The sequence below is a fragment of the Poecilia latipinna genome, unplaced genomic scaffold, assembly GCF_001443285.1.
Source record: "Poecilia latipinna isolate Pla-1442-1.1 unplaced genomic scaffold, P_latipinna-1.0 Scaffold200, whole genome shotgun sequence".
Taxonomy (NCBI): domain Eukaryota; kingdom Metazoa; phylum Chordata; class Actinopteri; order Cyprinodontiformes; family Poeciliidae; genus Poecilia; species Poecilia latipinna.
Genome location: NW_015112816.1, coordinates 378,853 through 406,559, shown reverse-complemented (window position 1 = coordinate 406,559; position 27,707 = coordinate 378,853). Strand labels below are relative to the sequence as shown.

The window sequence follows — 27,707 nt, the reverse complement described above, 5'->3', positions numbered from 1 at the left end:
AACGCGAGAGAAAAACATGTGACCGGCTTTCGAGCTCAGCTTCTGTTTTGTAACATGGTTCAAACAAACTCTTTAATGACAAATCTTAACAAGGCTTTACCTTACTATCAAAATGCTTCGTTGTTCACGTGATCTTTAATGTATAAAACAGCTTTAACGAATGGAAATCGCCAAAATGTGGCAGGTTTGTCCTACACACAAATTAAGAGTTTTACTACACCCAGTGCTGCCTCTTTTTTTTTTTTTTTTTTTGGTAACAGAGGAGAGAGAGAAGCCCTTGCCCAATTGGCCATGGAACATAAAAAAAAAAGTTTTTTTTTTTTTTACCAGATATTAAAGGACAAAGAAAGGGCAGAGCATTTCTTTTATGCTCACAATCAAATCACAGGTGTGATGAGTGTTCACTCCACCCATCATTTATGAAGCCCCATTTAAAACAAAAAACAAAACAAAAAAAAAAATAAAGAAACCAACTTGAGGCATGACAACACCACAAAAGAGACACAGGTACAAACAGAATTCCCTCCTCTCCTCTAATGTAAAAGGCGACTGCGCACCAATGTTTAAAAAAAGTAGCATTATTACATTGCTGAACTTTGTATATTTGGTTTTGGTACAACATCAGGTTGTTAACATGTTGCCTCAGGCTCACAAGCTTAAGTTTCCAAGATGGGGGGAAAAAAAATCTCAGTTGAACCCCACCTCGCGTGTCGTTAGCTGGTGGAAGCACCCAGTCTACATAATGCTTACAAAGTTCGAAGGAGCACCAGCCAGTTCGACTAAGATAATCCCAGGAACCTTTTACACGTCCACACAGACACATCAACATGTGATGTACTTTTATTTATTTTTTGGTTTTGGTCTGACTGTAATAGTTTTACCTTTTATTTCATTTATTTTTTTCTTTTCTTTCGTTAATACAAATTAAGCTAAAAACGTAAATGAAAAAACAGTATAACACCTAGAAGTCCTACATGCATGGAAGACAGTCACATTTCTAAGTTCATGTCACATTTGTTCCAGTAATACATCGATGCCTCGCGATCTTTCCACCCTTCGTTTTGTCATAAAGATGTCGTATTGAGCTAATTTTTGGTGGTGGCTGGTGCATTCTTGGTGAAACAGCATTAGATAATAGTCTACAATCAAATAAACTAGTGGACAGAAAGAAAGAAGTAAAGTCTACAAGCCATCTACCAACACCCTCAATGGGTTAGCAGTGGAAAGAGCTATTGGTTACATATGCTCAACCAAAGATGTTCTCCTATTCTCTTCACACCAGCCCTACCGTCTCTCGTCCTGCCTGGTTCGGAGCAGTGATCCCCCTCACCTTCCTGGAAGGGTACAAACCCATAGTAAGGATGCTAACATCTGTGCTTGACACATCGTTTGTGTCGGCTCGTAGCGGGAACTGCCGACAAGTTGTGAGCGGTACGTTTTGGGGACGGTTGCGTGCACCTCTGTGCAAAATGTCAGTTGCTCACCTTAAAATCCTAACAGAAGGATACATTGATGCAACAGTGTCTTGTGTTGAGTAGGCAGAGGGTAATCTCAGAGGAACACTGGGGCAGCACTTTGGTACAAGCAAGGTGAGCTAGAGCTCCCTGGTGGTCCGTAACCACAGTTTGGCTGTCAGATGCCAAGGCTTCAGCAGATACGGGCAATTACACACAGTTTCCCAAAGCAAAGAGTTGAGTGTAAAGGTCAAACAGCACATGAACAAGCCGTGGGAGTACTGTGTAAAGTTAACGTGCATATACACATAATGTACAGACATCATGATCATCTACACAGCTGGATGTGTGTTTTTTTTTTCTTTTTCATTTCCCCCCCCCAAAAGTCCTTGACAATAAGGATGTTTTTCTTTATGTCTCTGAGCTCCATTCCCCCCTTTTTTTAACTTTTAAAGAGCGGAGAACTGGAATGAAGGTGAAAGGAGAATTTCCTCCCAGCTACTGTACAGCTGTCCTGTGGTCCAGAACAGCAAGTGTGAATGAAATATGTATACAACTTCATGTGGCCTGTTCACAGGGGAGAAATGAAACAAAAAATAAAAACAAAAAGAAGAAGAAAAATAGGAACACAAGATGATTTTTAACAGCAGACCACAGTGGGAATAAAGAGAAGGCAGGTAAAGCCACCAGATCAGTTGGAAGTGTCAGAGTGGACGCTGCCAGGTGGACCAGGAGGGGAGGTAACCGAGGGCGGGTTGGTGGTGTCCTGCCAGCTGTTAGCCTGCAGTCAGACAAGGAGGGAAGCGGCACAGAGATGAAGACTGATGACCAATTTCTTACCTTAATTGGTTAAAATATGCTACCGGTGTCCTTGTTGAGGAAAATCCTGGTCAAATAACTGAGCACAATTCACATGCAACTGAAATATTTCTGCAAGCGTCAGGAAGTTTACATTTAAGGCCGTAATTTAAACTTATGACCCAAATAAATTGTGTTTAATGCTTTTTTTTTTTTCTACCCAGGATCATGGTGTTTGTAGTTTAGTTACGTCACATTAACATCTAAATTCTTCCAGTAAAGCTGCAGAGAAAACGGCAAATGTTGCAGGATGATGCAACGAATGGACAAATTTCAACCATTTCTACTGTAACACCTTGAAATATTGGACACGTTTTAAGACGTGTAAAAATTAAGACAAGTGGATGACTTGCAAGTTGCTAATGGCTATAGCAATTTGTTAGACTGTGAACAGTTGCTGCAAAATTGCTTAATCTCTGGAAATCTGAATTTTTAAAACGGCAATGAAATGTAATTGGTATATATAATATATTAAAAGATGGTGCCATATTTTAAAATACGCATTTAAGTTGTTTGTAAGCTGAATTTCATATGTTAAAAAAAGCTTGGACAAATGGCAGAAAAAGCAAGCTACTGAACCAACATTATGAAGATATCCAACTGGATGGATGTCATTTTTTCCATCCTTAAATTTCCGATAACATGAGAATACAGTAGCGGTCGCTAACAACACAGACTTACATCCAGGCGATGAGGGGTGAAGAGGCCGCTGCTTGACAACTCCTCATAGCCGCCCGTCAGGTGTGTAGCACGGTGCAGGGTATCCACCTGTGAAAAGAAACATTTAAAGCTTAACATTTTTAATGACAGAAGAAAATTTGTCATCAACGGGTCAACAAAGTGCAGCTGGTATCCACAAACTTCGACATAATGCAAGCGAAGTAGTGTGCATTACTCGAGCCCCTTTTAGGCCACACTTTCAATCTACAAATGTTCTGTCAGCTGAAAGGTCCCGATATGAAACGGAGTGGTTTAAGTTGACCAACCAAAATAACCGCTTGATCGTCTTTGGGTGCAAAACACAGACGCCTAACCACTGTGAGCAGAAAGAGCCAGGAGAGAAACCAGGCTGACCCGATGCGGCTTAACGCAAAGATAGCAACAGGAAGTTGCAAAAAGAATAGATGCAAAATTATTCTCCGGTGCTCATCTGGTCTGATAACTATTTCAATTCACAGAAAGCAGTGTGGGCGTCTAAGCTAAAGGTTGAGGTTGTATTTGTGAAGCGATCTGAAAGAGCCTTCAAGTGTAACCAACCCTCAAATCAACTTTTTTTTTTTTTTGGCTGATAAACAGTTTGCATAGATTATTCAGGGTTGCATCTTAATGTTTCTGTGTGAAGTCTGACAGTGTATCAATTTAATTCCACATTATTTGTGATGGTCCCTTTTGTCAAACGGTGCCTTCACAGTTAAATTCTCATATGTTTAAAACACAACTTTTTATCAGTTGTCCAACTTGGGTATAAAAGCCTCTCCCTCGGAGACACAGCCCCAGCCTGGTGGCGAGTCAGGAATTGGAACAGCAAGTGTGGTCAACGGCGAGTCAGCTTTACAAATGTGAGATTTATTTGCAATGTGGAGTCTGAGTGAGTCTCCTTTGCTCTGACTATCGGCATACTTCAGGACAGAGCAGTCCTAAAGTATAAATATAGCGACAAAGTTAATAAGTTGGTAAAAGTGCATCTTTTGCTCCGACTACAGACCCGTTCAGGCCCTCTTATCCCCAACACTTGGTCACTCTCCTCGGGCGTTTCTTGGCTCCACCCAGCTGGAATTTTTTTCCCCTAAATTTCTCAAGCTATGCTTCCACAGGGGTGGGGTTGGGGCATAGTTGCACTTTAAGTGCCCTGCTGATGCGGTTCCACCCAGTTTAAGCTTAAACATTGCCCAAGCAATCAGACATACCAGTAAGAGAAAGTGAAACCAAACAATAAGTCTGATTTGCGAGCCCCGTATAAAGCATTACAACAGAAATCTGTGGATTTTTAACAAATGGCAAAACACCACTTTCAACAAATGACCAACTGAACACAAATAAAAACTAGCTACATGGATAAAGGGGTAATACGAAATGTTTGGATGGGAAAACAAGAACTGGCATAGACGGGAAGCTGTGTTGCTGTTGGAGGAACAGGATTGCCTAGAGGCAAAGAAACTGACCATTAATCAAAGAGATTATTGGTTTGAATGCCATCCTTTATACATGGGTTTGTTTCAGTTGCGTGCTTCGAGTTGGAAAGCCTTGATTCAGAGCTCTGATATACCCTGTAATGGGTTTTGACATATGTACGCAAGATAGAAAATCCAATACTTTCAATATCCCAATTCTCTCTAAAGAAACAATGGTCAGTTTGCACTGTGGAGGGGCAGGATCTAGTGGTAATAATATCAAAGGTTCAGTCAGGACGGGATCCGACGAGGTGTCAGAAGGAGTTAGGCTAAGGGAAAATATACAGGGATGCTCTGCGGACGGTTTACACCATGGGGATCAACTCCAACTCTGCAGCTGTCCTCTTTGCATACCTGCAGCTGTAGAGAGGGGGTAAAGTTGAGACCCTCACCATTGAGGGAACGTTGGCCAAGGTAGGTATCACCTGCATGAGAAAAGCTGCATGGTGACCCTTAAGAAAGCATGCGTGCATTTTTATGTATATAGTTAGGTTGACCTTCTCTATACATCCATATACAGTTAAAATCAGATCATTTCACACATTGTATTAAAAACTTTAAATCTAGCTAAATGTTTCCTGTTTTAGGTCAGTTGGGATTATTTATATTTGCTAAATGCTATAATATATGGAAGATTTGTATTTGTTCTCTTTTCTTTCTTTACATTAGTAGTTCAGAAGTTTGAATTAATTAACATCAACGTGTGTTCCGGAGAAGAAACGTGTTTTGTACTATGTGTGTATTAACTCAACAAAAAAAAAAGCAAAAACAAAACTTGCAACGGGGCTGGCTGAAGCAAGTTAAGAGATTGTCCTTATCTATACTAAAATGAGACTTGTACCACCGTCATCTGAAAGGTCAATAAGAGAGGAAGAGGTCATTACTCCAGAAGCAACACACAAAGGCAAGTTACAGTTTGCAAATGACCACAAGCACAAAAATAAATACTGAAAAGTTTCAATTATCTGTCTTACATTTGGCCAAATTCAGTTTCAACAACAAGAAGATCTCCGAGGAAACGACTGTGGCTCACGGTGCAAACCAACTGCATGCCTGACAGTATTAACTATTTTAGTCAACCATGGAAACTTTCATGTTCCTCCTTTGAGTGTAGAAACCTTAAAACAGAACACAAGATGTCTGTGGAATATCAAAAACCAAAACAGTAAGCTACCAAAATCACCATAAAGATCTAGAAGGACAATTTATGGCAAGAAAAGATATACAACTTCAGATATCACACAAATGAGATAAAATACATGTAAAAGTCTTTAAAAAAAACCTTAGCATTGTTCCAGAAAGACTTTCAGTTATTCAAAATGCTACATGTCTTGACTAGTAAATGCATCAACACTTGCTGCGAGATAATAAAAAAGAAAATTCCCCAAACGCCTGTCGCTTATAAAAACTCTTAACACAAAATGCCAGAAAAAGATCCGGGTGTCGCCCAGAAACCAGAAAAACCAGCAAAGGCTCAGAAACAAACAAACAAAAAAAATCCTCACCAATAAAAGCCAGGAAGTAGGACTATGAGATGAGGAGGGATTGCGCCAATACCTGAGTTGGGTGTTGCTGGAGAGTTAGCCTGACTGGCTTGCGCTGACACATTCGCAGCATCCACCGCCGTTTTAACCGCGTACAGATTAGCTTCTTCCTGGAACTTACCGATGTTCTTCTTGTAGCGTATTCTCTTGTTGCCAAACCAATTAGAGACCTGAAGAACACATGGATTTTATGTTATAAAGCCGTGAATAAACATTTGTTTAGCTGCAGAATCACCCCTAAAGCTAAAAAAATAAAAATAAAAATAGGAAAGCCATGACTCTACTCGGTTTGCACCAGTCTGCTCAAATTGAGGACAGTCAGTATAAATTGTTGGCAGAAAATTGTTTACTGAGTAAGAGGTAAAGATGAGTCTCTGTATGTGAGGGGAGCCGTTCCAAACTCAATTGGGTTAATTTGGTTTGACAAATCGTGTAGCCTGCTAACCCTCAGTGCACATAGTTGTTAAGTGTGTGATCCCCAAAGTGTTGGTGTGTGTACTCCAAGTCTTTTCAAATCCATAAAATCTGTAATTTGTATGGTGCATTCCTAGTTTTAGCTAAAAATGGCGACAAACCTGTTGGCTTGTAAATTACATTTCTTTTCACCAGAAAATAACATTTCAAAGCTGTCGGGATTTAACAGATGGTGACCTTCAGTTTGCTTTACCAGCAACTATTTTGGACAGCAGCTGTGTAAGCGATTCACCTGAGACACAGTGATCCCACACTTTTTGGCCAGTTCCTCCTTTGCTTCCTCGCTGGGGTAGGGGTTAGACAAGTGGGAGTAGAAATACTCGTTCAGTACTTCTGTAGCTTGCTTGTTGAAGTTGCGCCTCTTACGTCTGACGCGCACAAAAGAGATCATGAGCAACAGGTTGGGCATTTGAAGAACATGTCAAGCATACCGGTGTCGCGTAATTACAACCAAAACACAAAGACGGACCTGGCATCAAGGAAGCGCGAGCGCAAAATCATGACCGCCTCGCAGGTGCTCTGTTTGAGCTGCATCTGGATGGAGCTAAATTTACGGTGGATTATGGCCACCATGCGTTCAATCTCCTTGGGAGAGATGGGCCGTGTGCGAGACTGCTCCCTCAGCAGGTTCATTACATGGTTGGTGAATTCACTGCAGGCCTGGGAAAAAGAAAGAAAAAAAAGAACAGAAAGGAGTTAAGTGCTATTGTTAAAAGATGGGATGAAGTGCATGTGTTACTGAAGAGTACAGATTAGGATGAGTGCTGAACTGATCAGATTAACTTCATATGAAGAAGTATTACAGGGATAAAACAGTAGATTCAATCAAAAAACTCTAATATCAGACTGATTGATTAGAGCCGCTCTAACAATAGTTTTAGCCATTTTAGACTGCAATAACTGTCCAAGTGCTAAAATAAATAAAAGGGTATTGAGGAATTGTTTCAGTTCCCATTTTATATCCGTTTTTCTATTTGTGCATTACTTTTGCAAAGCCAAATAAAATGAACAAAAGGGAGGCTTTGTTCAAGTTCAAAGGTTTCAGTCTGCTCAGAACAAACCTGTTCATATTTCTCCAGCTCAGAATGATATATCTGACGGATCTGGGCAAGTTTGGCTCTGTAGTCAGAGTGTTCGATGCTGCTGTCGGTGGGCGAGCCCCCCGCCGCGGCTGCAGCCGCAGCGGCTGCAGCCGATCCCCCGCCTTTCTCTGGTCCTGACACGCCCTCTGCAAGCAACATGTTGTCCAGCCGCATGATTTGGGGGTCTGGGGGGTCTTCTTCCTGTACACCTCGTATACTCAGAACTAGAGAGGAAAGAAAACACACGAAAGTCAGACAAGTAGGGTCGGCAACTACAACTAAGAGTCATTATGAACAGACAACTGGATGTGACGAAGATTTATTATTTAAAAAAAAAACCAAAAAAAACGAAGAGCTGCTCTGTAAAAACTCAGGAATGTTTATTGTCCGATTGGTTGGATACAGGGTGAATTTTCTTTAAAGCGTGGAGTTGCTCTAAACAAACAGCAGAGGGCAGTGTGGTCTCTCGATGGCAGCCTGCCAGAGATAAGGGCATGAGGCATGAGGCCAGTAATAGAAGTGCATGTGCTGTCACTATGAGCCCCAGTGGCCATAAGTATAGTTATCAGTCGCTGCTCTCCACCACTGTATTATACCAGGACCTCTGTCAGCCTACAGCCTTGCTCTCATCTCTCTCTCGTTCACACACACATTCCCAGACACACACACACTCGCCCTTACAGACACCACTCCGTTACCAAAGTTTTAACTTCAAACAATAATCTTTTCTCAGGGCCTGCAGCTTTTAACACTTAACTAAATTTCCTCCTGCCCTCATTGCGTTTCAATCATTCAACTTCAGAAAGTAAGCGCGGAAGTCTCTTGAACAAATCAGCGTCTTCACTTTAGTAACAAGAGTTAGAAACTTGTAGGAAATTACGACGTGATAAATGACACGCAGTTGTTTATTGTATGTTTAAATCTCATTAAAGTAAACGCTTTTTTGTATGTCAGACTGTTATGTTAATAAGAAATACTGAACAAATATAATTACTGGATAATGATTATTAAGTTAATTTGCATTACAATGTAAATATTGGTTGAACCTGTATTCACAGGTGTGGGTTATTTTAAGTGGACAATAGATTCAGATGCGTATCATGAAAGTAATAGCCGTTGGTTTTAAATAACGGGGATAAATAATCCCAGCAGTGACTGTGTGGCGTTAGGTAATTTAATGATTTTTGTCAAAATGCAAATTTTTTTAGAATTTGTTCGAGGTACATTTTTACGTCAAATAAGTTTTTCGTTCCAAATTCATGCGCTTCTCTGTTCACTTGGTTAAAAAATTTTTTTAGGCTTATTTACAATAAAATTGTGTTTTTATGTGTGAAGCAATCAAGGGCTACTCAATGGTGTAAAAAAAGAAAAAAGAAATCTGAAGACGGTTTTCATTTTCTTTTCTCCCCAAGTTAATTTGCTAAGTTTTTCCACCGCATTACCAGGCCCACCTTTGCTTCTTCGCTAACTTTTCTTATTGTTTCTGCTTGCCTTTTTCTCTCCCTTCCCCTATGTTTCTTCTCCACCAAAGGCACATTCCTGCTGTGTTGCTCCCCCATCTCAGGGCTTAGGAATGCAGCAGACCCAGTTGCCTGAACTAATGACCCTGATTCGCCCATCTCTTTCCCTCCTTTTCACTCCCCCCCCCCCCCCACTTTTAAAAACACAAGCGATCTCTGCACTTTTTAGTCAGATAGCCAACAACTTCTTAAAAACGGGCCGACAATTATCAAATTAACTTGTTTACCAAAACTTTTTGTTGCGAGTCTCCTGACTGAAGCTTCAAGGAAAACGATTAAGGTGGTAAAGATTTGTGGATTTCTCACTTTTTCTCACTTTTGCTGCCCAGTGAGACGGACACTGACCTACCGACAAGAGGGCAACTGCTGCTTTTGGAGCTTCTCACCTAACTACCCCCCCTTTCTCCTTTTTTACTGTGACTCATTATGGCCCCCAGCTGTAGCCTAATGCCCCAACATTCCCCTAATTACTCCAATTAAGCTGTGATTACCCAGAATTGCACTCATGCACAATCTAGTGGCCCAGTGATATTACAGCAGCTGTTGAGATGAGTTAAAAATAATAAAGGACTGTAAAAAAAAAAAAGGAAAAAAAAAGATTACAATAAAAATCACCAAAAAGTAAAATTAACAGTTTCTGAAAGCTGAAAATATCAGAACTGCATACTTTGGTGCAGTCGTTTAATTGTGGCCAGTTACTTTTTTTTTTTTTTTTCACATAAATTATGTAGGTCTCCATTAGGAATCCTAAAAAAAAAAAAAAAAAAAACCTCAAAAAGAGCTGCAACTGCAAAACACTAATATTTTTAAGACAATAAGACAGGTTCACAGCCAACATTTATAGCTTTTAGAAATCACCATTATGCATATGTTACAAGTCTGGCTGGGCGGTGTGGCATTGGAAGACTAAGCGAGCAACACATACTATGAAATATTCAGGGTATCCAGCTGGGCTCTCTCTGCATACATAATCATTCTCATTTCTGCACAGCCAAAGTAGAAACATTGTGCCGTGCAGATACAAAAGACGAAATAAAAAGTGGTGCAGGTAAAGGTGAACAACTGAGCCAACAGTGTAGTGCTGTACATTAACTGCAATGCTTTCCTTACATAGGCATAGATAAGGCTTAAACGCCGTCAGTATATCATTGCTCAGCTCAGAGCACAAGCTTTATCCTCGTCTGTCTTTTCCCTCGCTAGCATCCCCTTTTTCACTCTGTCTCCCCCAACACACATCCCCTCCCCCCTCTCCCTTTCAACGCACCCTTACGACACATGCACACACACACACACACTCTCCCCCAGTGCCCCCCCCATCCCCACCCCCTGTTCTCCATTTCAGTCGAGTTCTCCATGTGAGCCGCAATCCCTCATGCTGTCAGCCCCCCCTTTCCCTCTCTCTGTAGACAGACAGGATTAGCATTTTAATTGCATCAGCTCCCTTGGGTATTCTCAGCCTTTCACTGGGAGAGAGCAAGGGATCGGGGGAGAGAGAGAGAGAAAGAGAGAGAGAGAGAGAAGAAAAAAAAAGAGAGGGGGGAAAGGTAAGGAGAGAGAGAGAGGGTAGAAGGAGAACCAAGGAGAATTGAAAAAAGGAGTCACAGAAGAAGATATGTGTGCAAGGAAGAAAGGGACTGAGAAAGAGGGGCAACAGAACTACACTGAATCTGGAGTACAGATGCGCCAGAGAGCAGAAGAGTCAGAGAGAAAGAAAACATTGTGAATACCTCAGGTTGTCCCAGGCGCTACAAGCAATCCAGATACGAGGACAACTTAAAATAGAAATGCTTTGAAAAATATGAACATGCTGCACAAATTTATCTAACAAAACTCCAGATACAAGTCTTAAATTTCCATATATAAGTACATTTAACTTTGGGAATAAGTACAGCGCTTCACAAAAATACATCCTCAACTTTTCCAACTTTATTTTGTTTGCCAGTTTAAAAGAAAATCTCAAAGGTTGGTTTAGAGTTCAAGTTTCCAAAAAAAAAAAAAAAAATACTCAAGCATAACATAAACACTAATGGCCTATGAAAAATAAAAGAATATGTAAGAACTTCGGAGTCATAATTAAATAATATACAGATTGAGTACACGTAATCTTCAACTAGTGGTCTAAGGCAACAGCCCCTTTCATAAAATACTTTAATGCTGATTAAGGCACCTTTTATTTCCATGTGTTTTGTGAAAGAAGCGATGCAACGAGGGGGGTTGAAGTCTACCCACCCCAGACTCACCGAGGGAGGTAGTCACTGCGTGCAGGAGTGACGTAATGATGGCGTACGGTTTGTGCGACCAGACATCTACAAGGCTCCAAAATCTTACGTTTGAAGCAAACAACAGGATTGCTAGGCGAGATTCATCCACTTTTATTGTCTTGAAAGGAACAATATGCAACTTTAAGCTCAAATTTTATGTGTACTAATAGTAATAATGCCATCTAGCAACTCCTGTTGGCTTGCATGTTAGGCTTCATCTCTGAAAGCTCACAGCTGCGTGGAATATTTCCATTTCCACTTGAGATTTATGCGTAGCCAGAAGCAGCTCTAAGTTGGCTCATTTTGTGGTGCTAAAAGAGGCAAACTTTCAGTCGTTTGTTCAGACGTTCAAATCTCCTATTCAATTCTCTTGGATTAGAAGTTTGGTAAATCTTAGATCAATTCCACTATATACAGGAACAAATGAAAGCATAATTAGAGATGGAAAAAAAAAGTGTTAGTAGGTAAAAAAAAATTATGCCAAAGTAAATTTTGGGCTAAAATTCAACAGCACAAAGATGCACCCTTTTTTTTCCTGAAAGGCAGTATTTTTGTAAAGTACTGTCAACTTAATGAGCCCAATCCATATGCTCATTCCTACTTTAAGCAGCTCACACTAATCAGCATCTGTTTGGGTAGTTCACCAGAGTCCTGTTGCACACAGCCCCCCACTCTGACACACACACCACACACACACACACACACACACACACACACGGAAACAGAGAGAGAAAGAGAGATGGAGGTACAGATTGAGAGTAAACACAGTGTGGTCTGACTACAGTGTAAATGGGCGAAGTCACACCTAAGGCAAACACAACACTTCAATCCAGCACATCATTAGTCAGCCATTAATTAACCAAAATGGGCAGGGGGCCACTTAGGCGTAAATTATAACAACGCCAACAAATACAAAGAGCAAATATATTAACAATTCTTTTAAATACACTGAAACAAGCCAACAAATATTACAGTTGCATTCTTTTCTGGAATTACTACATCTTCCTGACAACAGTTACATTTCTTTCCCTTAAAAAAACACTTGGTATACTTCTTTGTAATTCATAATAAAAACTAGACATTTAAAAATAAAAAAAAATAATGAATTTGACAAGCAGTAAAAACTACTAAATACCTTCAAAGGACACCAACAAAAACATTACTGTGTTAGATTCAATTAAAACTCCAGGTGAATGTAAGGAAGATGACAAATGGTTCAAATTTCCTCAACACCAGAACATTTAAGTTAGTCGTACAGATTTAACTACAGAGGTCTGCACAACTAAAATGTTAAGGATTTTGCTACTTAATAATAGAAATTCATTATCTATTAGGTAATGTTTGAAGATAAAAAAAAAAAAAACAATGAGTAATATTATATAAAAACAATTACTGTCATCAAAAGCAGCACTGAAACAGAAAAGTAAATTTTGAGTACTGTTGTGGACTACTAACACGACATTATCGGCGAAGTACATTTCAAGACAGAGAGAAAAGCAAAGAGGAGAAGAAAGAATTGAAAATGTCACAGGAGGATGAGGAGGATGATGAAGAGCACCTAAGCAGGAGGCTTGTTACAGCACTGCAAGGATCTTCCCCCAGTCAACTCTCATCAGGCCAGCTGCCTCCTGTGCTCATTAGCACAGACTCTTAAGGAGCTCCTAAAGACTTTGTGAAAAATGAACGCTCATTTGAGAGGTCGTTAATTTGCACTGTTATGCAAATTTGGTGGCAATTAAGCCATAGATCAGAGGAGCGGTGCCCATTTATAACAAGTGAACAAGCATTATGACACAGTCAGATGGTGCCAGAGAGAACTGGGGCGACATGGTTAGTCTGCTCGGTTCAAATGTACCACCTCAGTTCTGAATAAAACCGATTTGCTATTAGCATGAATCACTGGGCAAAAAAACCCCCCGAGGTTTTTGACTGGCATGACCTCTGGATTTGTGTAGCAAACAACAGAGCATGCACAGATCTGCTTAAAGCATCAAAATATTTAAAACAAAGTGACACAGCTCCCCAAAAAGCATCTGTAACCAAGACTTAAAAGTGACTTAACATGAATCTGCACAAACGGCATCAACCAGCCTTACAGCTGCGCTGATTTACTACATTACAATGTATAGCGTCTTAGTGTTTGTGTTTACACCCCTCCCGCTGCCAGCCTGATGTTTCTATTTCTTCCTAACATTAATGACATGGTGTGAAATAGACAAACATATTGTCTGGGACAGCTATGTGCATAACAGCTAAGGGGTGGAAGACACCCATCAATTGTAATTAATCCTTAATTAGTCAGGATTAGGAGCTAGGCTCAGAGACTCTCCCATCCCACTACCACCAAACTGGCACAATCCAGCTGAGACTTAATTTACATATCTTTAATTAGTGATATGCTGACTTCCTTTAAGAACAGCACATAGAAGTGGTTTGAATAGCAAAGACATGTCAGAAAGGGGAAAAAGTTACATTTGTGACAGAGTGTTTTTACTTGTTTAAGCTGAACATGTGCCAATCTGTGATGTTTTCAGCTGAACGTCCTAATCAGAGCAAAATGCCAGAGCCTGTAACTTTACTTCACCCGTTTCTTTTTTTTTATTTTTATTAATGCATCTTATTTTTCACCATATGAAACAAAAAGCACTGAAAACCGCTGTCCAATATCTAAATACAATCCCGCAACAAAAAGTCCTGAAATGACAGTGTCCCAATACGTTTATTCATTTAGAAATCTCGATTCGTACAAATGCAGAGTTAACAGACAACCCAGTCGATGATGTTGGTAAAAACACCCTGATGCAGAAAAGTCTGGTTCCTGCAGGAATAACGCCACATGGGGAAATCAACTGGCCCACACGCCATTAGGTCTGGGGTGCTCTTGATCCCCAGTTTGAGTCGGGGTGTGTGTCTGTGCGTGTGGGGGTGTCTGTCAGGGCCAGGGGTCTGTGTGATATTAGCCGTCTGCCAATCTGGCTTGGGGAATGGACACCAAGTAATTACTCTTGCTCTTACTGCCTCATCAATCTCTGTATCACTCCTGCACCCCCTTTAACACATTGTCTTTTTTCATCCTCTTCTTGAAAGCAGTAGGGGGAAAAATTAATGGCGGGATGACACAATACACACAAATTCATTAGATTTTTAAATAATAAAATAAAAAAAAGAAGAGTCATGCTAATCCCAAGGATGTATTTAAGAGAGAAGTGTTAATTGAGCAACAATAGAAAGCACATTTAACTTAAAAACCCTAGAGATAGCCAACACGGTTCTTCTTAGGGAAACTATTTTTATCCGATAAACATTTTTAGCTTAAAATAGATTCAACATTTTTCCTCATAAAATATAATGAAATACCTCCCTCGGGTTCTTAACAAGTCATAAAATTTTATGGCTCTATTCCAAGTTAGGCTGCTTGAAAACTAATAATAATTAGGCCGTTTTAATGAGGCAAGTGATTCACATGACTTCATCAAGTGATCTCAGCCAAAATCCTGGAGCACAAAAATACCCGACTAAACTGGTGCATGTGATGTTGTTTTCGTGGGAAAGAGAAGAAAGTGTCCCGAATCGAGTATCACAAGTTTGGTTTTTGACTCGCTTTCAAAAGAGGTTAGTAAAAATGTCCCAAATTTGACGACATGTCCTAAACATCCCTTGAGGTAGAAAAAAATTGTTAAAAAAAAAAAAAAGGTCACAGTATTTAGTGAAGGTTGACTGATGCTACTTCACCCTAGAGTGACACGACACAGTTCATTTAATGGAAAATTTTTTGAAAAATTCAAATCCCCAAAAGTAATAAACTGTCTCTGTTGAGACACCAGTAACATTTCAACTATGTTGAAATGTTTGTCGTTTGATTTTACTACAATTAAAAAAATAAAAAAAAAATAAAACCATAAATCTCAAACTACAACTGGCTCCCCAAATTCCTCAGCATTAACCAGTTCAGCAGGCTTCCCAGTGGTCTTTAAACCAGTCACCTCACAGCAGGAAGCTGTCTGGCTTGATCTTCAACTGTCCACAGACTAAATGCCTATTGTACTTTAGGTGCATTTCCTGGGTCAAAGCAGGGATTTTAAGGGTTTAATCCAGAAACCTTACAAGAATTTTATCGTATTTTCCTTCCAGGATACAAAATAACACAATCACAACTGCTAAGGATTGTGGATTGTGAATAGATTTTAAGTTTGAATGGAGGAGAAACACTGCCACTGCTGCATGAATGCATGTTGTTATTGTCCCTCTGGGACACAACTCACAGCCTTTAATTATTAAAGATCTGTAGATTAAATTTCTTTGAACTAGAAGCGACTGTAATTCAGTTTCAGATTTTAATCACAATGAAACGATTATAAATTGTGTTTTCAAAATCACAGTTTGTAAATTTTGACCAGAGTTCTCTTTCATCCCCTTTCTTAAAAAATTAATAAAAAAAAAAAGGGGCGAACACATAAGACTGCATCAGAAATATCAAGTTACAACGTGATGCAGTTAGATATTTCCAGAAGGCCTGGAGTAACTCTCTGTGAGACAGTTTTTGCAGTTTTATTGGTACATATTTTATTTTTCCAACTGGAACTCCTTCCCTCTCTCTGACATACACACACTCCAGAGTCTGGATCAGAACAGAGATTTCCACAAAGTTTGGAGTGACAGTTCTTAGCTTTTAAACTATGAATGCTATGACACAATCTGATATTAATGCTGAATTGGTCTGATTTTTCCGTTTTACAAGCATTTTGCTTTCTGCAGTGGCCAAGATCCGTATCCCCAGACTGCAGCAACAGTCTCGCAGAAGAAGGCATCACCGGACGTGATCTACATAATGGCTCCAGTTTTTGACCCCACAGTGGAAACATGCATGACAAAAGGTCAAGATAGTTAAAAGGATTGTGGATGGATGGATTCTAAATAATTTAAAAAAAATCATAGTTAATAATTTTTGTCTGTATAAACATTTTTCTGAATGAACTTTTAGTTTAAGGACTAGAGTTAGTTCACTTAACTTCTCGTCGAACAATTTACTTTCTGTAACGATTAATTTTCAATCATTCAAGCTTCATATACCATAGGCCCTAAGAACAATGCCACCATATTCCACATTTTGGCAGAAAAAGGGACTATACACCCATAAACCACATAATAATTAATATGTTTGGCAGTTCTGGATTTTAAAATGTTTATATTCAACCAACATGCTTATTTCTGATAAGAAATGAACCAGGCATCGATTAAATAAAAATATTTTTACCAATGAAAGAAATATTCTTTTCAGATCAGCTTTTTTAAGCCTATATTTAAGCAGATTTAGTTGAGCAAAAATAACGTGCGTTGCTTTTCCTGTTTAAATAAAATATATCCAAACACAATCAAACAACTTCAGCTGTTTTAATAATAAACTGAAAATTTAATGACTGTTTGAATTTATGTACCTTCTTCACAGGGCCCTTCCTAGACCAAAAAAGGCTTCAGTGCGTGTGTGTGTGTATGTGTGTGTGTGTGTTGGGCAGACAGCAATCAAAGTCCAACAAAATAGTCGACGTCACAAGTTCATGAGATTGTCTTACTTGTTGCAGACAATGCTGTGTTCCTGAGGAGTGCCGACATGCAGATTTATACACACACGTCCAACATCAGTAGATTAAACAAAGATGCTAATGCAAAACAAAGCTGATCTTTCTGATCTTTTCAGTTTCAGACAAGATAGCTTTCCACTGCATCCATACAACTAGTAGATTGATATCAGAGACGTTTGTCAGACAGCCCATCTGGATGTACAGGGTTGATGGCTGTGAACTTGTCCTTGTGATGGGGAAGGGAGTAGGCCTGAAATAATACTGAAGTCTTTAAAACGGTAGAAAAAACAAACAAAAACAAATATATGGATCTAGAATAACTATTGCAATACTATTTTTACAATCATTTAAAACATTTCCAAAAATAAACAGCTGTAAATATTCAAGCTTGAAAAGATGGACTTGATAAAGGTGGCAGAGGAGAGTGAGTGACAGACTCACTATCGGCATGTTAACATCAAAAGGAAATAAAAGTAAGGAAACACATGCCCAAAACTAAAGGACAACTAATGAACTGCAGGGGCTTATCTGAGGAGCTGGTATTAGTTGTCCCACTGCACCATGAGCTATTTTTTACAACAAATACCCATGGGAACAAGGGAGTAAAAAAACCACAGACTCTTCTTTGATCATTCGCAGAGTCCCTTCAAGTAATTTCATGTCCTCCTTGTAGTGCATCTTCAATAAAGCATTGACAAAAGTTATAGTTCACACAGACAGAGGTCATGTTTCATGTGGGAGCTTAGAACAGCACTGGAACTGTTGTAAAATGGGGGTGTTTTGGGGTGGTGGCAGAGGGGGAGGGTGTGTACTGACATTTGCGCAGAACATTTCCTTTACAATGAAAACAATCTAACCAACTGCAGTACTCATAGGAATTCACCTCCCCTCCCCCATGGCCCACCTCCCCTCCTCCAACCCCAACCATTACATTACCATATCAAAGCCCCGAGTTCAGAGTAAGTCTTCTCTTTCAAGAATGGGAGCGAGGCAGCGAGAGGGAGGGGGAGAGGACAAGACCGAAGCAGTAGGAGTAGAACCAAGACAGAGTTTGCTTTTATCCCTGTTTGGTGTGTATGCATCAGTGTGTGCAAGACATATTGTGTACATGGTTGTCCCAACACATCTTTTGTTTATTAGTCGGGGAGGGGGGTGGGGGGATGCAAAAAAATAAAATAAAAAACCTAATGGGTACCAAAAGGACTATTGATTGGGGTTTCTGAAGGATCCAATGAAAAGTCATTTTACATTCCTCAAATAGACAATGGGGCCCAAGGAGGGGGGGGGGGTCTCAGGGGCCATGAAATACCAAAGCAGGTACACAGTGCAGTTAGGGAGCTACATGGCAGATGGCCAACAGAGTACAAGCAAAGCCAAAGTCTTTGCGTTTCGTGACTGGAATACTTTAAGTATGGCTCCAGTATTTACCCAACTGTATTCTTAGTGAGCTATTCTCTTGTGCTCACAGTACAAGTACTCACAGGTTCTACTGTCTAGTTTGCTGGGAGACCAAATGTGAAAATCAAAGTGAATGGCATTAGGGTAAATAAGACCACTGGTTGCCTGGGAAACAGTGTACCCAGCCCCAATCTCTCAGGCCTAGCCTTTACTTCCCTCCAATCACTAGAGAGCAATAATACATTATTGACAGAGGGCCACAACAGACAGCAGTGCAGTGTTTTCAAATTGTGTTTGAACAAGAGAGACTTACAGTTAGCCAAGGACAGTGAGAGAAGAAAGCATACAGCACAAGAGCATAGAGGAGCTGGAGGGTTTTGCAAACCCAACCCATTTACACAACCATAACCACCAATCTGCCATTCATATCCAGCCGCACCAAAACAATCTATCCAAAAACCGACTTGAATTCCCAACAGAGGCGCTCCTGCATTGCTTAAAATTGGCTACATTTCCCAATTTACAGTGATCAACAGAAGTAGAGATATGCATTTCTCAACAGTTAGACTAGATATTAATAATGCAAGAGTATGTCTTTTCCACCTGATGTTAAGACAACAGTATATGGACCTGGATCATGTTCTGTTGCGCAGTTGTTCCCCTCTCTCCATAAAGTGAAACTGCTGATAGGCATACATGTTATATCACATAAAACTGTTTTCACACAGTCTGTGCAACATGGATATTGCAAAAGGCTATTGGAAGTGGAGTATTTATATGCCAATGCTTTGCATGCCAAAAATAGACCCAGCCTGTTGAATGCTGGGTAGATAGATGCAATGTATAACAAACTACAGGTGAAAGAGAGTTGAAAGCATTGTAGGGATAGATGCAAAGGAGTGGTTAAAAATGTGTATTTATTGCTAAAGTTATCATTTTTAGCAATATCACCGTTATACGATTTTTGTAGTGAGCCAATATTTACCAATTACCAAAAAGTTAGAACTATTCTGCACCTTTCTGCTTCAGGTTCAAATGTAAATCTAAACTGACGTATTAGCTAGTGAAGTCTGAGATGTTAGTTTTGGCGTCTTACTCGTGTTTCAAAAGACACTGACTAATTCTGCGCTCCATTTGTAGTCAGAACTCAAAAGTTCTACAGAGTAGGAAAAATCAACAGGCACGCCCTCCTACTTTTAAAAAGTTGACATCGAGATCCAGTGTGGCAGCTGCTTGAGTCAACACCGGTAAGCTGTCGTGACAACATGTTTATTTTACAAGACGCACTTGTAAGAATGAGTCTAAAACTCAAAGTTCAATTCTACACTGAGCAAAATGTGGAAAGTACAGCTTAGACGACGTTCAAAAGAGGTTCTACGAGCAATGGCTGTTTGAGCGTCGCCATAATTGAATCCCAGCTTGTACGGCTACGTTAACCGGAGTTAACTTGGGTGTGATGTCATTCCCAACTCACTCCAAGTTTCGTTTTTGTGGAAAATGGAATGCAGCATGTGATTAGTTTCAGCTGTAAAGTTTGGATTGTTTCCAGGAAAGGAAGAGGTCACATTAATCTGTGCTTTTAACTTGGTGCATAGTAATAATGATGCTGCATTAACGCATCCAGAAAGATTAAATATAATCTTTAGTCAACAACGTCCTAAGAGGGGAAATGCATGGAAAGGGGAAAATAAAAAAAGCTCTGAAAAACCTGGGGCAAAAAGCACTCTTTATCTCAGTACTCGGTGCACACAACTAGAGCCCACTGGAAGACGCCGAGTGAAGTAGAGACTCACCTGTCTTTTCTTTGATCTCGCAAAGAACGCTGAAGAGTGCTGGTTTCATTCTGTGACAGTTCAGGGCATGCTTCCTGTAAGACAGAAGAGGGAATAAAACAAAGAAGGAGAGAGGTGGGATTAGGGTAAACAGAACTCCATTTCAAGTCATTCCAAGTTTCTATTCCATAAAAAGTAGTAGAGCAGCTGTCTGCATTATGCGCACAGAACTGTTTTATGCCTTTGTAAGCATCGACACATCCTTGGAGCATCAATCCAAACTAGCAAGAGTAACATTGTCATTAGTGCGCTTTGCACTGAAGAACAGGTAATGATGCCAAACCTCAAGGTCATCATTACCGAGAACCTGATTTCAGGGTTAATACGCGGTAATCTAATTTCTACCTGCTGAAGACGTACTCGATCCATGAAACTAGATGGTGAGTTGACAGAGCCCATTTGGATTAGGATGCATTTTTAATATAACCAGAAATTACCTTTATCGCCAAACAAACTGAAAGCAATCAATGCATAAAAGCGCTACAGTTTACAGGAACGAGATCGCCTCAGCTTATCCGGTTAACACATTCCATTTAACAACATACTCGCTCCCATGACACTTCATAAAAGGATTAAAGAATTGAATGCTGTGGCAGGTTTGATTTCACTCTTTGCTCAGTGCAAGCAGTGTGCAGAGCACTCGATATGCATTTGTCTCGAGGTAAAAATGTTCATTATGGTGTCTAAATAACACTGAGACAGGCGCAAAAGCAGTATTCTGTCTTGTACATTTCTAATTCAATAAACCTCAAAGTACCCCAAAGTTGCATGCTTGAGTTTCTAAGATAAATGACGACACATCAATATAATCAAATTTAATAAAACCTTAGCAACGCACGACATGAGTTATGTCTATAGGCCCTTCATTTACACAATATTCAAACTAGAATATATACAGCAAGAATAAACTCTTGCTTCAAGTAGAAAAAGAACCCTTTAAATTCATACAAATGCACAGTTAAGACGACCCATTAACCCATAATCACTTCAGAAAAGCAACGTCATCCATATCAAAAAGTAAAGTACCCATGTGTTCCGACTTCGGCTGGGGTTACATATAAAACTGCTGAGGCAGGTAGTGCAGATCCATTCTGCTGCTCCGCAGGTGAGACAGCAGTGAATAAAAAGCTCATACTTAACAATACCAGGCAGCTCTGACGTTATCAATGGAAATAAAACCATGGTTTATAATTCTTATAATTGCTACAACTGCCTGATGGATAAAAGTGGGGGGGGGGAGTTGAAGTTATTGAAGCTGTGAGGGAGACTGTTGGAAACATATGAAGGTTAGCAGTTAAAAAAGCTCAGTCTGATTTTACAACTGAAACTGATTAATCATATCTTAAATGTTGTAATTTTATAGTCATTTTAATAAATAACTTTTACGAACTCATAAATCTTCAAGTCGGCAAGGAAAATCATCACATTGGAATATTTTTTGATGCGCTGACAATTGATTTCAAAAGCCACATTTGTATGGAAATAATATTTGCAAAACACTTTCACCTTTCAATGTAACATATTTGAATACTACTCAAACAGTATTCATCACTGAATAAACTTTTAACACACACATGCCTCAGGCTTTGAAGGGTGCATTCGTATGCATATTGATGGTCAATTGGTGTGTAAATGTAAAATATCCTAAATTGTAACCCATGTTACACTTTCGTTGAACGCCAAATGGTAAAACACAACTTTTTTTTATTAGAAAATAATTTGTAACAGAAAAAATAAAATAAAAAGGAGACACTAAAACAGCTTTAAAAAATAGATTAAAGGTTTGTTTAATGATTTATTCAGGACAAGAATTTCTATTTTAACTACACACAAAAATAACGGGATCCCAAAAGTACGCAACATCTCAATCGCAAGCAAGGACTACAAGTATGCAAATATTTGACAAGACAATACATTTCAAGTAGAGCTTGCGATGGCAATAATATTGGTAAATATTGTGATGACAGTACCAGTTGTGAACTTATGACAGTTGTCTTCTTTTCTTTCTCCCATCACTTTGTAACCTTTAGTATTTTGAGCAGTATCATTTGTGTCCAACAAGAACATCTGCTGCTGCGAGATTGTCCAAGTGGATAAATATTACATTAGCATAAAAAAAATGAAAGCTCATACACTTGGAATATATATATTTTTCCACTCCAAATAGTCTTTTGCAGTATGAATATTGCACACGCTGATATTGCAATGGGGATATATCCGCGATACGCTGTGCAGTCTTAAATTTAAGTGACATGCATTCCCACTCTGCATATCAATAATATAGTTGGCCACTTGAAGGAAACTCTAACTGCCTTTATGCACCGAATGTGTATTTTTATTGGTTGGGATGCTGGAGCTCATACTAAAGAAAATAGTACAGAAAAAAAAAAAAAAAGAACAAGGAAACCCAGATTAATCATAATCATTACCGTCGCAATTTTCAGCAGCATTATTGCAAATATGCATCTTCCTGATAATGTGCATCTCTAATTACAACCATAAGCAGAAGAGCCTCAAATCCCATTCTCTGGTGAAATGGGTTGTCACAATATTTCAAATTCAATAGTGGAAAAAAACCATCTACCATTACCATTAGCTAACATTGTTGAGCTGTGAGAAAAAATTAAGAACTAGGAAAACAGAACAATTAATTAGAAATTGCTTCATAACATGTCTTTTCGACTCCAAAAGTAAAATATTGGGAACACTTGCATGAAATAACGAAGCACCACTTAATATGGAGCCACTGGTTGGCTTTTGAAACGTGGCTAATGTATTAGGTGAGTTTATAAACTGCATACAGCTCTTATTACCATTAATCAAAACAAATTATTCCCCCCCACCCATTCTTTTAATTCATTTCTCACAACGCTACTAGTAGCGCTAGGCTTCTTACATGATTTCCTTCAATCTGTTTTACAAAGATTTTTCTGGTGCATGTTTTTAATGATGTTTTAAAGTCATAACTTTTAAAGCTGCTGAGATTATCTGTAAATATTACTTTACAGGAGCTCTATATCCCAGGGCTTGGCGATATGACTGAAAAACATATCACGATAAGTATTTTATATCAGTCGATGATCATTGGTTAGGTTTTTTGTTTTAAATATCTGAAACACTGCCAAACTGATAACGCGATTAATGTTTTATCCAAAATTTCCTCTCGAGCTATTATGTTCATTTTTTCCTTTCACTCAAAGTCGTTTTTTTTATTTTTGAAGACGTTAAGGACTGCTGCTGCACAGGTTAGTGTTAGCTTACCAATGAGTGATGCCAAAAACCTAGTTTAGCTCACCAAGAGAGGTTGAGAAGTTAAAGCCTTTCCTCTGCCTACATTCCCCAGAATGCCGTGCGGGATTGAACTATTGAACACGTCTATATAAATGATATATATTGCTGTTATTGATTTATTGCCCAGCCCTGCTATACTCCCTCCCTCTGAGTTCAACCACTGAAATTTAGACACAAGTGTACTGCATCTGCTGTATGGATTAGTGCTTCACACTATAGATGTAAACTTTCAAACATCTTACATGTGGTCATCCAAGTTCAAGGTATTAGACTATTACCAAAAAAAAAAATAATAAAATAATCAGGAAACGGCCTCTGGCAATAGATATGAGCCTAACCTTATCAATATTTATTGCCATAATGATAAACTGTTCAAAACAGCTGTAACTCCTGGACAACAACCCAGGTAAAGCTTGCCATTACAAATAGTCACGACGATGGTAGAGGAGACTGGCACCAGGGACCACCAAGTGTACCACAACAATTTATTTAAAGGCTGTCTGCAAATGATAGCGCATGGTGCCACACGTATTCAATTTTAACTGATGGTGAATTTAGCATGAAGAGTTTAAAATTTCAGTCTGGCTTTCAAAGACAAATCCCTTAATCTACTTCCAGTTATGTAAAACATCCAACTAAGTCAATATCTACATGTGAGTCAATGTGAATTTATTTTACATAATAGGACAAAAATTGAAGCCTGTTGCAATGCAACTGTCACTAAAGTTTACTTAATCGGATATATATATGTTCTATATTTGGATTGGTTTACAGTTCTGAGGAGGGAGATCAAGTGAGGGGCCTGAAAAGTGAGGTGACAGAAAGGTGCTTGAGCAGCGAGGTCTGCAGCCAAATCCTTTGGGATTTGGACCCTGTGAATGAAAACCTGCCCATTGTCTGTTATTGTATTGTTCAGTCTTGCTGCTTTTAAACAGGAAACAGCAATATTTCTTAGGTAACAACACTGATATGCGGTTAGGAAAAACACAAGTATACGTTTGGTGAAAACCATGAAAATCAATATAATGCCTGGTATGGAGAAAAAAAAAACATGCAAAAAAGAAACATTTAAAAAAATGAACCATTTCTTTTTTGAAACAGCGTGAAGCACAGAGAGCTAACGGATAGCAACCAGTGATGAATATGAACTTGCTACACCTGGTCTAACCACAACTCCCAATTTCTGTTGTAAACATCCTCTGCAGTTTTAAAAGAGGGAAGTGGCACCTACAAGACCCAGTCCAAAGGAATGCCTCTCTGCGAGAGTTTTGAGGGGGGGCAAAAAAATAAATAAAATAAAATAAAATATGTGTCTAGAACTAAATGTCAACTTCCTCCACAAAATCTGTCACTGCTCAATTTGAGATGGGGGAGGGCTGTCTTCACCATGGAGGGTATGAGCAGGAGGGGGGGAGAAGAAGGTGTGCATGCGGTCCAGTACTGACCTGTGCTGGAAGTTGAGTGGCAGGCCACCCCCTGCCATGCCCCCCCCTGCTCTCCCTCCCTCTGTGGGGTCGTCTGATCCACCCCAATGCGCTGGCGATTCCTCTGGCCAGGATCTGAGCATATGGTGACACGGTGAGAGGATGAGGGTGGATGGTGCGCAGGAAGGGTACTCTGCAACACCAACTTCTTGTGCTACCCTGACCACTCCCTATCCTGATCGACTGCCACGTTACATGACAGGGATGTCATGTAACCGTAAGAACAGCTTTAGACATTAAAACGTAGATCATCCTGACCTAGGAAATGATTGACATATACAGTGACAAAAAGACGATAAAATGCAAGTCATTTAGTATTTATTAGGACCTCCATGTGTAACAACATTCACCGTTTAGTGTTGAAGTTGCTTATGTTTTGGAATTTTCTCAAAAAAAAAAAAAAAAAAAGAAAAATACAAGTAAATTAGTAAAAAGTCAAATGCACGGTGTCACAAGAGCACTTCTGTAATTTTGTTTTCCAAGTACAATGATAGAGTACATATAAAGTACGGTGGAGGTGTGTGTGTAAAGTAACTCCTACGATGCTTCACAAGTAAGTACCAATGTAGTACGTTCTGCTGTGCAGCTGATTTGTTTTTGTGCTTATAAATACGAATAATTTAGCTAAATAAGTTCACAGCAGTTCCGCCGTTGCCTGTTGTCAGCACAAACTTGAAATACAACAGATGAAACTGAAACATCAGCAAGAGCTATTTTAACGCAAAATTAATTGTGCCATGAGGGTGTGATGAACTCTCCAAAGTAGTAGTCAAGAAAATGTAATATCTCAACATTCATAGGCTGCCAGTATAGCATCATTCCTCCCCCTCACCACCATCTCATTAATAGAAACTCGATTTGCGGACAGCTGCACTCGCGCACACATTATAGGAGAATTGATTGCACCCAGCACACAATGAAAAGGATGAACACCAGCGAGGGAGGGAGTGAAAGGAGTGAATTAATTAAGAGAACCAGGTGGTCAAATGTTGGGTGGAAAATCACTAGCTAATGACACATCACACTGTGGCCACAGTCTTGCAGTGGACGGTTGTCTATTGTTGAAATACTGACGCTTCATTTGAAACTGACCTTACGCTCTTTGAGCCACATGGCAAATGAGTGCGAGTCAGTCACTCAGTGGGCTACATGCTGTCAATAAGTATAGATAAAGTACTTCTAATACAAACATTCCATTAAAAAACAAGAGTCGTAAATAAATGACATCACAAACACCACAGACATGCAGGACTGGGTGATGCTTGATCTTAACTTTATGTGGGGGTTGTTCCCCCACTTTACAGTTTGATTCCTGGGGTTATTACTACTATTTTGGACTGTAAATAAAAAGTTGTTTTTGGCTAAACAAGCTGTAAAAATTATTTCAATAATATGAACGATTATAGTTTTACTAACGTTCTTTTTATATGCTAATTTTTCATAATGTTTAACAAAGCTGCTACTTCTCAATAGTTTAGATTTGATGAAAAGTTTTTAAAACTTTAAAATTCATATTTTCTTCGTACACAGGTAAATTAACACTAAATAAAAAGTAAAAAAAAAATAGTTTTGGATGTATTTTCTTTTACCCCCGACACCCTCCAAAATGTAATACTATCATAGACTTTTTTCCCCTGATTTAATATTTCGTTGGTAAACTAATTAGTACAGAGGATCGGCTACTATTACCAAGCCAGTATGTTTACAGATTACAAGTATTCAATGTGATGTAATTTGCAGCAACAAGATTGTATTTTATTTCTCTTGTTTTACAAATACCCACACTCTACAGTGGACTCCGAATATGTTCAGTATATGCAGGCACAAAATGTACATTCACTTTCATACTTTGGTGCAAATTAACATCGCAGTGTAACGTTACATTAATCCCTCAATAACAAACTATCTTAATTTTAAATCACGCAAGAAAAAAAAACTGACTTTAGCTTAGCTATCATGAGTGGAAAATGGCTCTTCACAAGTCTTACCTGGCCTGTGCTTCGTCCAGGCTTTCGTCGGTGATGGCCATTATTTGCTGTAGAATATCTCCAATGTCTTGTTGCGGCTGACCGAGGGACTGTTGTTTCCGGACCGAGTCCGGATCACCGACATCGGGCTGTGATAGTCCACCGAGTCCGGTGAGACCCGTCAGCATCCTAGTCTGATCATCCATACTTTCAAAGAAAACTCGCCGTTTTCCTCAGTCGACGAACACAATCAAATAGCTAGCCTATTAGCTAGCCAGCAAAGTGTTTTCCACGATAAATCATACAACACTTATTCCCTTACCCGACAGCGACAATAGGCGATTAGTTTGGGGTTGTTTTCGCAAATCAAATAGCACGAACAAGCTTTACATTCGTCTGTATCTTTTGTTTCTTCTACTAGTTAATAAACGCGGCCAGGCTAACGGAGGCTAACCACCGTGTAAAAAGAAGCAGCTAGGTTAGCAGCAGTAGCCCAGCAGAAAGGCAGCAGGGACACACATGCACAGCCTGTGTGAGCGCCTCGCACATTTTCAGGAAAAATGTATAACGAAAATGTAGCCACAAACGAACATACGCGTCTTTAAAAATAGCGCGGTAATTTAGGGGTTATATCAGGTGTGAACACACACAGTTTCAAACCTTGTTGCTCCTATAAAAAAAAAAAAGTGTTACCAAAACAGACTACGGTTTGCCATTGTTGTTGATGAGTATGTGGGATGTTCTTCAGCGGAGTGGTGTACGTCGCTTTGACCATTAAAACTCACAGCACCA

At 39.4% G+C, this 27,707-nt stretch overlaps 1 protein-coding gene across 4 annotated transcripts; it reads right to left on the bottom strand.

Annotated features, from left to right (window-relative positions):
* Positions 1 to 311: 311 nt before the first annotated feature.
* pbx4 (pre-B-cell leukemia transcription factor 4) lies at positions 312 to 27,707 on the bottom strand. Of its 4 annotated transcripts, XM_015031212.1 has the most exons (10): positions 26,937 to 27,707; positions 24,910 to 25,023; positions 20,135 to 20,208; positions 7,563 to 7,807; positions 6,971 to 7,161; positions 6,734 to 6,869; positions 6,041 to 6,197; positions 4,838 to 4,908; positions 2,994 to 3,080; positions 312 to 2,235 (listed from the first exon to the last, which is right to left on the bottom strand). In XM_015031212.1, exons 1-10 carry the CDS (start codon positions 27,119 to 27,121, stop codon positions 2,146 to 2,148), a joined length of 1,350 nt encoding a protein of 449 aa, XP_014886698.1. In that variant the 5' UTR covers positions 27,122 to 27,707; the 3' UTR covers positions 312 to 2,145. The 4 variants fall into 4 exon arrangements, with proteins under 4 accessions (XP_014886698.1, XP_014886699.1, XP_014886700.1 ...); XM_015031213.1 differs by lacking the exon at positions 24,910 to 25,023 and having other exon boundaries at positions 26,937 to 27,703; XM_015031214.1 differs by lacking the exon at positions 4,838 to 4,908 and having other exon boundaries at positions 2,184 to 2,235; positions 26,937 to 27,703.